Genomic DNA, 9,313 nt, shown 5'->3' with positions numbered 1-9,313 from the left:
AGAGAGAGAGCAAGGGAGAGAGAGTAAGACTCCATCTCTCTCTCCCTTTCTCTCTATCTCTCTCTCTGACTCTGACTCTCACTCTCTCGCTCTCTCTCTCTCTCTGTCTCTGTCTCTCTCTCTCTCTCTCTCTCTCTCTCTCTCTCTCTCTCTCTCTCTCTCTCTCTCTCTCTCTTACACATACATGTACGAAACACACCGTACCTGCATACATCCTCTGATGACAAATGTACACAGGTGTTCACAAAATTTCCGTGTCTGTACATCCCACACATAGACACACGCCCCGCACACGACCTACAAAAACATGAACAGGTGCGCCCTACGTATCGGGGAACAATCAATATACGAGAAAAAAGGTACACGAGAACGTACGATCGACTCCGTATCCAGGGACGAGGGAGACTGTGTACAGAAGGCGCGTGCTAACCTTTAGGACTACCAGTCACGTGCGCCTTGTCCGTACGCATTGATCAGACACTGCTGATTAAACCAGCACTCCACATTCAGGTTGGCTGAGGGAAAAACAAGTAGAGAGAGAGAGACAGACAAACAGAGAGAGACACAGAGAGAAAGAGACATGCACACACACTCACAGAGAGAGAGAGAGAGGCAGACAGGCAGAGAGAGAGAGACAGAGTGAGAAAGTGTGTATTTGTTTTAAAGTCAGTCATACTTTTATTTCAATAATTGAATAAGCGACAACTGCTTTTTTTTTTGCTTTTTTTTTTTTACATCAAGCCATCTGAAAGAAAGAAAGACAGAAAGAAAAAGTTTGTGTGCGCGCTCGCGCGCGTGTGAAGAAGAAAGAGAGGGAGAGAGAGAGAGAGAGAGCACAGCAGTACAGAGAGACAATGGCACAGGATATTTCTGGAAAACTGCCAACAATACTTTAAAAAAATATCGACGTAGTATTGTTATCATCCTTTCTTAAAATTAAAAAAAAAAAAATGTTGTCTGAGTGCAACTGGAGGGGGCGGTTTCTATCTCGTTCTGGGTCAAGAGAGGACACACTAGCAAGGTTATCATTGATTGAATGGTTAGGTCTGTATTCAGGTCAAGGAAACGCTGTACAAAAAATTGTACCATTATAATTATTTTATTTATAGAACTGTGTAGGTCACCTTTCGGCAAAATCCATCAATGGAGTCGTTGTTGTTGTAGTAGTAGCAGTAGTAGTAGTAGCAGTAGTGGTGGTGGTAGTGCAGTTCGGTGCTGCTGTTGCTGCTTCTAACGCACGTCCTCCCGCACCCCCCCTCCCCCCCGCACCCGCCCTGCCCCCCCCCCCCCCCGCCCCCCCCCGCCCCTCCCCACAGACACAAACACACGCACGCACGCACGCGCGCGCACAAACCCACACCCACATATACAAATGCACGCGCGCACGCACACACACACATTTTATGTTTATATCGTCTAATATTACACATGTATGTAAAAGCGCTTCTCTCTCTCTCTCTCTCTCTCTCTCTCTCTCTCTCTCTATATATATATATATATATATATATATATCTGCGCGCGCGCGCGTGTGTGTATGTGTGTGCGTACCAGCTAATGAGGTTGAAAAGTTTAAAACAATATTCATACCCGTAACATGCATTGCACCCAGACCATAATCATTCGGATGAGACGATAAACCGAGGTCCCGTGTGCAGCATGCACTTAGCGCACGTAAAAGAACCCACGGCAACGAAAGGGTTGTTCCTGGCAAAATTCTGTAGAAAAGTCCACTTGGTAATAAATGTTAACTGTGCAACTGAAGGGACACTGTCTTCCAAGATTGATTGATAACTACGGAGCATTCTGGATATTTTTTCCATTCTTTTTGCTTATTTGTTTGTTTAGTTCAGGTCTTAAAACTGACAAAATGTGTGGTGTGCTCTGCTTTTTTTTTCTTCTTTTTTCTCGTTCTTTCTGTAACTTTTTTCTTTCTCTACTTTTAAGGTGTTGTTGTTTTTTCACAGTCCTTCCTTCCTTTATTTTTTTCAGTTGCATGCAGGTCATGGAGTACCCCCCACCCCACCCCTACTCCCTCCCCTCTCTCTCTCTCTCTCTCTCTCTCTCTCTCTCTCTCTCTCTCTCTCTCATCTCTGTTTTCCCATCATCATGCCTTCTTCAATAGTGTTTTTTTTCACACGGTTTTGTAGTTTACGTGCCCATGTGACTTCTAAGTATGGACTTTTGCTTATTCGCATTTGATATGTATCAGATGTGATGTAATGTCTGTTTCTTTTTATGACCTGATGTATCAGCCCCTGTGTGTTCTTTCTGTTCACATTCATACAGTTACATACATTACACACACAAAAAAGAGGTATTATCGTGACTTAAAGTTGGCAAGAACCGACTGCAGTTAATGGGCGGACATACATACAATATGTATTACTGACCCATTTGACCACTGTGACATGAGACAGGCTGCCTTGGGAGATCTGGGTAGGTGATATGTATACATATATATATCAAGGAGTGTTCCCGATCTCTGTGTCAAAATATCGCCACACGATTACTTGTCAACAACGCTTGCAATGACAAAGTCCAAGTCTAGACGGCTTTCGACAGATTTCGAATAGTGGGCGTCTGCGGGTCAAAGCTAGACTGGGTCTTATGTTCTGCAATAATCGATACACATCGAAAGCATGTACATTGCCTACGTATAAATCATACACACACTCACTCGGGGTTTAGGTTTCGTGTTGGTCATTGGTCAGTGACGCATACAATTTTCAAATGATCTATTGATTTGGCAGCAAGTTGGTCACTTACTGATTTTTTTCCCGTAAAGTCGGTCATGCTAAAGGGCTTTTGTACATTTTTTTTCTTATTCTCCCACAAAACGATTGCAATTTAAAATTCTAAAAAGTATAAAAGTAATCGTTTCTGTTGTTGCCCTGCAGTTCGACATCGAGCAGACGAACATTGACCGATTGATTTTGTGGTGAACCGTTCAAATGACTCATGGTGTCCCGAACCACACATGAACTCTGTTGAAGCTGACGTTGACATCCAGCCTGTCCCCCTCTCCCCTCCGCCCCCTGTCCGCCTCAACCGACACCCCCCCCCCCCCCCCCCCCCCACCCCCCCACCCCCCCCACCCCCCCACACACACACATTAATACCACAGTGCCACAGAGAGAAAGAGGGAGAACGGAGAGGCTGAGCATTAGAGAGACAGGCGGACAGAAAGGATAGGAAGAGAGAGAGAGAGAATAATGTAGCTGACGCTGCTGCTTCTTTAGCTGTTCGTTATCATCAATTATCAGTGTGTTTTCTGTTCTTTTTTCGTTCTTTTTCTTTTCTTTCTTTCCTTTTTTTTTTCTTTCTTTTTTTCTTTTTTTTTTCTCCATCTTCAGCTTTCCGGCTGTTGACAGGTGTAGGGGGGAAGTAGAGAGGGAAAAAAAGATTTGTGTGTGTGTGTGTGTGTGTGTGTCTGTCTGTCTGTGTGCGTGCGTGCGTGCGTGCGTGTGCATAACCATACAGCCATATGCTGCATGCCAAGGAAGGAAAGCGTATCGATGATATAACGATCCCTCAGCACATTGAAACGTGTGTGTTGCAGCTCCCCGTGGTGCCCGTGGTGTGTGTGGCGTTCCTCTGGTGCTTCACCACCTGCCTCAGTCGTCTCTACCTCGGAGTGCACAGCATCCTGGTCTGTTCTATGTCTGTTGTTGTCGTCGTTGTTGTTATTGGTGGTGTTGTTGGTGGTGGTTATTTTGTGGTTGTTGTTGTTGTCGTTGTCGTTATTGGCGGTGTTGGTGGTTGTCGTTGTTGTTTGGTGGTGGTCAGTTGTTTTTGTTTGGTGGTTGTCGTTGTTGTTTGGTGGTTGTCGTTGGTTGTCGTTGTTGTTTGGTGGTGATTGTTGTTGTTTGGTGGTTGTCGTTGTTGTTTGGTGGTTGTCGTTGTTGTTTGGTGGTCGTTGCAGTTGTTGTTTGGTGGTTGTCGTTGTTGTTTGGTGGTGGTTGCAGTTGTTGTTTGGTGGCTGTCGTTGTTGTCTGGTGGTGATTGTTGTTGTTTGGTGGTTGTCGTTGTTGTTTCGTGGTGATTGTTGTTGTTTGGTGGTTGTCGTTGTTGTTTGGTGGTTGTCGTTGTTGTTTGGTGGTTATTATAGTTGTTGTTGTTGTTGTTGTTTGGTGGTTGTCGTTGTTGTTTGGTGGTTGTCGTTGTTGTTTGGTGGTGATTATTGTTGCTGTTGTTCTTGTTGTTTGGTGGTTGTCGCTTTTGTTTGGTGGTGATTACTGTTGCTGTTGTTGTTGTTGTTTGGTGGTTGTCGTGCCTTTTCTTTGTTGTTGTTTGGTGGTTGTCGTTGTTGTTTGGTGGTGGTTGCAGTTGTTGTTTTAGTTGTTTGGTGGTTGTCGTTGTTGTTTGGTGGTGATTACTGTTGCTGTTGTTATTGTTGTTTGGTGGTTGTCGCTGTTGTTTGGTGGTGATTATTGTTGCTGTTGTTGTTGTTTGGTGGTTGTCGTTGTTGTTTGGTGGTTGTCGTGCCTTTTCTTGGTAAACAACACGAAGCAGGACGTTAATTTCTTGAACACGTCAGCCACCATGTAAAACAGAACATGTAAGCCACCATGTAAAACAGAACACGTAAGCCACCATGTAAAACAGAACACGTAAGCCACCATGTAAAACAGAACACGTAAGCCACCATGTAAAACAGAACATGTAAGCCACCATGTAAAACAGAACACGTAAGCCACCATGTAAAACAGAACATGTAAGCCACCATGTAAAACGGAACATGTAAGCCACCAGGTAAAACATAACACGTAAGCCACCATGTAAAACAGAACATGTAAGCCACCATGCAAAACAGAACACGTAAGCCACCATGTAAAAACGTAAGCCACCATGTAAAACAGAACATGTAAGCCACCATGTAAAACAGAACAGGTGAGCCACTATGTAAAACAGAACATGTAAGCCACCATGTAAAACAGAACAGGTGAGCCACCATGTAAAACAGAACACGTAAGCCACCATGCAAAACAGAAATTGTAAGCCACCATGTAAAACAGAACACGTAAGCCACCATGTAAAAAACAGAACAGGTGAGCCACCATGTAAAACAGAACACGTAAGCCACCATGTAAAACAGAACACGTAAGCCACCATGTAAAACAGAACATGTAAGCCACCATGTAAAACAGAACACGTAAGCCACCATGTAAAACAGAACATGTAAGCCACCATGTAAAACAGAACACGTAAGCCACCATGTAAAACAGAACATGTAAGCCACCATGTAAAACAGAACATGTAAGCCACCATGTAAAACTATAACAACACTGGTGGACTGTACGTTGCATGGAGAATGAACAGTTCACTTTGTGGCCTCTAGGCCGGCGTCTTACATTATATTGACCATAAAATTATGTGTTTCTGGGTAGGGAGTTCGATTTCCTTAGTAAACAATGTAGCCTACAACTCGGCATTCTTGTGCTGTTGATATAATCAATGTCTCTCTGTCTGTCTCTGTCTCTGTTGTATGTCTGCCCGTCTCTCTCTGTCTCCGTCTCTCATTATATGTACCCCTGTCTGTCTGTCTGTCTGTCTCTCTCTCTGTCTGTCTGTCATGGCTCGAGATATCGATAATTGGTTATTCTGTGTCTGTGTGTCTGTGTATGCGCGAACGCGCGTCTGTGCATGTGTGTGTGTTGGGGACATGGTATTCAATGACCGGTACAGTCCAGCTTGTGTTGAGTTTACCTTCGTCAGGAGTAATATTTATTTACTTCATATAACGAGACTCTCTCTCTCTCTCTCTCTCTCTCTCTCTCTCTCTCTCTCTTTCTGTCACACTCTGTCAAAAGTATGTGTGTCTTTCTTCCTCTGTATTTCTGTTTGTCGCTCTGCGACTGTCTCCCTCTTTCTGTCCCTGCGTGTGTGTGTGTGGGGGGGGGATACTGGGGGGGGGGGGGGGGGTGCGTGTGTGGGTGTGTTAGTGTTCGTGCGCATGTACGTGACAGTGTGTCTCGAGGCAGAAAGAAGTATCAAGGAGCGTCACTGTAAAATCCCTGATCCAATGACCGTGTGCGCGCATCTGTGTTGGCAGGCACGTCTCGTGCTTGTTTCCACCTGGGACGGTAGTCATGGGAAACAAGCAAAGCTGTAAACCCCCCACCCCCACCCCCACCACCATTACTGCCGTCCGTATTACTACTCCACGCAGTCCTCAGTTCTTCTTGCCCCAGTTGGGGGAAAGGGGGTGGGGTTGGGCGGTAGCATATAGTGTTTGTTTTTTTTTTCATAATTTGTGGTATCGGAAGTGTTTCAGTTGAATTAATTGCACTTTAAAAAAATATCTTTCTTGTACACTCATTGGGTTTTATTTGGCAGATAGTGTTGTGTGTAACGCGTGATATCGAACTTTTTGAAGCGCATTTTCGTAATAACTTTCCTATTTACCAGATGGGTTTTATATGGACAATTGTGGTGTATATAACTCGTGGTATCGAAATGTTCAAAGTGTTCAGTGTTTTTTGGGTTTTTTTTATATTATCTTTCCTGTAGCACCTTTCAATACTTGTATTCTCCGTGGGATTTCATTGGAAATAAAATTGCTTTAACTTGCCTTGCTTTGCCTTGCCTAACCCCCTCCCCCCTTTTCCTTTGTGTTGTCTTCCACAGGACGTGCTGAGCGGGTTCCTCGTGTCGCTGGTCCTCTACTTCCTGGTGTCCCCGCTGACAGCGGGCTACGACCTCTACCAGCAGACCCACCCCCTGGCCCCCCTGGTCCTCGTCCTCACCTCCCTGGCCCTCTGCACCATCTGTTACCCCTCCGGCCCGGGCAAGACCTCGGCCAAGGGCGACGCCATCACCACTACCTCGGTCGTGGTGGGCTTGGGCGTCGGCGTCTGGCTCAACTTCCAGCTGGGCTTCTCCCAGGTGGTCCCGCGGCCCGTGAACCTGCCCGTGTCCCCGCCCACGCTGTCGTGGGTGGGCGTGTCGCTGCTGCAGTTCGTGGTGGGCGTGGCGGTGGTGTACCTGCTGAAGGTGGTGATGAAGCGGCTGACGGTCAGCTTCTTCAGCTGGTTCTTCGGGCTGGACCGTCCGGACGCACAGCACCCCGGGGTTATGGTCGGGGCCACGTACACCACCTACCTGTGTCTAGGGTTGGCCATCAGCTTCCTGGACCCGCTGCTGTTCCACATGCTGGGGTTCGGGCGGCCGGGGTTCTATTTGGAAGTGCTGTAGTTGTAGTTGTTGTAGTAGATCTAGGGGATTTCTCTCTCTCTCTCTCTCTCTCTCTCTCTCTCTCTCTCCTCGCTAAAGGAGCTTCTCACAGTCATTCAAACCTCTTATGTTAAGCCTGGGGTGAGGGGTGAGGGTGAGGAGAGATTGGAGACCACATTTGGAGTAATAGGAGGGAGAGGGGATTGGATTGGGAACTATCCATTATCAGTTATAGGGAGGATCAAAGACATCCCATCATCACTTATATTACAGGGGGTTGAGGAGGTTGGGGACCACCCATTATCCGTTTGGGAGGGGGTGGGGGGAAGGGGCACCCATTATCAAAATTAAGGAAACAGATCATCAGTTACAAGGGGTTGCGAATGTTGGGGACCACTCCTTTTTCAGTTGTAGGAGGAGCGAGCTGGGTACCACCCACAATCAGTTACATTGGGTTTGGGGACTGTATTCGAACCGCCTATTCAATTATTAGTCTCGGAAAAGACTTGGGACCGTCCATTTCAATTTTGGGGGCAAGGGAGCATTAGGGACCACTCATTATCAGTCACAGATTGGGGACCATCTACTGTAATCATATGGTAATCAACAATTATACACACCATAATCAACAATTGAGAATATGATCTTCTGTTGGGTTTTAATCATGCAGTGTTGTTATATTTAGAGTGGTTGAATTCGTGTGTCATACGAAAATATGGAGATTGGAGTCACGTGCCTCTCTCCGACTGTGTGTGTGTGTGTGTGTGTCTGTATCTGTATATATGTGTGTGTCTGTTCATGTGTGCGTATTCAGTTGTGTATATGTCTGTGAATGTGTAAACTGTATAATTATGGAGTGCATAAAAAACAAAGCATCCACCAAAACAATGCAAGATCACACAGCGTGTGCTTGTAGGTATACTTTTTTTTCCTGGTATTCATTCATACATTTGAAATGAATAACATTTATACTCAGATTGACATTGTGTATTTTCTGAAGCAAGAACTGGATATTGTTTAACTGACATATCAATCGGCGGACTTATGGGGGATAACTTTGAATCTGTGTGTCTCTGTCTCTTTATCAGTGCGTGTTCATTATATATTTCATTTGATCGCCTTGGTAAGTCGCAGATCAACCAGCCACCCTTGGAACAGTGTGCCGGTGTGTGTGAGTGTGCGCGCGTGTATGTGTGTGAATGTGCCGCGCGTGTTGCGTGCGTGCGTGCGTGTGTGTGTGTGTGTGCGTGTGTGTGTGTTCCCATTTACTATCCTCCTCACCCCTACCCCCTATCCCTTTTCCTTTACATTTCCCTACTGTTTTGGGGGTTTTGTTGCTTTTTTTCTTTTCTTTTTTTTTCTTTTTCTTTCTCTCGTTTAAGCTGCAGCTGAGGAAGCAAAGCAAAATCAGTTGTGAAACGGTTTATCAAATATCCTTCATTTGGGAGAGAGACTGAGTTCACATTATACTTTTCATTGCTATTTACGAGTATGTTAGAAAAAGAAATGTTAACAGACTGTAGAGGCAATAAGATGCAGTTGCATATATTTTTCGTTATGTTCTTTAATTTTTATTTATGTTCATAAACTTAACATAAAAAATGTTGTAAGTACTGTATGCACGATGTTTCTTCTCTGTTTTTGTTAGTGTTGGTCAGTGGTGGAAGTAGTGATTGTGTGTGTGTGTGTGTGTGTGTGTGTGTGTGTGTGTGAAAGAGAGGGAGATCTGTTTACTGATGCTTTATTTCAGTTAGTTACAACAATTTGTAATTTACATTAAGCAGCAACGTGTTGTTGTTTTTTTTGTTTACAGTATTCCAGGTGTGGCAAGGTCGTCTTGGTTTGTTTGTTTTTCAACTTTATTAAACAGATGATTGTCATTTGTTCAAATAAAGAAAACTATTTGGATCTTCTGGAATGACTGACCTTGGACTGAGTTGTCTGTGGTCTGCATGAATGTGTGTGTGTGAGTGTGAGGCTTGTTATTTGCAGGGAAAAAATGAAAAGGCAAAAGACAGACAGAGTTCGTGTTTATGTGGAATTCAGTGGCGGAATTTTGATTTTATATCGGCCTTTGGGGATATTAGTTTTCATTCATACCTACTTTGTGTACACGATCATCATTCACAGGCTGCAGAAA

The 9,313-nt window shown here is 44.8% G+C and overlaps 1 protein-coding gene across 1 annotated transcript in view; it reads left to right on the top strand.

Annotated features, from left to right (window-relative positions):
* LOC143293684 (sphingosine-1-phosphate phosphatase 2-like) overlaps positions 1 to 9,091 on the top strand; it is a 31,677-nt gene extending 22,586 nt beyond the window's left edge. Inside the window, exons 3-4 of the mRNA XM_076604842.1 lie at positions 3,560 to 3,649; positions 6,628 to 9,091. Of these exons, the coding sequence (XP_076460957.1) occupies positions 3,560 to 3,649; positions 6,628 to 7,194 (657 nt within the window). The 3' untranslated portion in view covers positions 7,195 to 9,091. The remainder of the gene's footprint in view (positions 1 to 3,559; positions 3,650 to 6,627) is intronic.
* The last annotated feature ends 222 nt before the right edge of the window (positions 9,092 to 9,313 follow it).

The sequence above is a fragment of the Babylonia areolata genome, chromosome 19 (genome assembly GCF_041734735.1).
Source record: "Babylonia areolata isolate BAREFJ2019XMU chromosome 19, ASM4173473v1, whole genome shotgun sequence".
Lineage (NCBI taxonomy): Eukaryota > Metazoa > Mollusca > Gastropoda > Neogastropoda > Buccinidae > Babylonia > Babylonia areolata.
The sequence above is the reverse complement of the archived record's forward strand: the minus strand, read 5'-3'. Positions and strand labels throughout refer to the sequence as shown.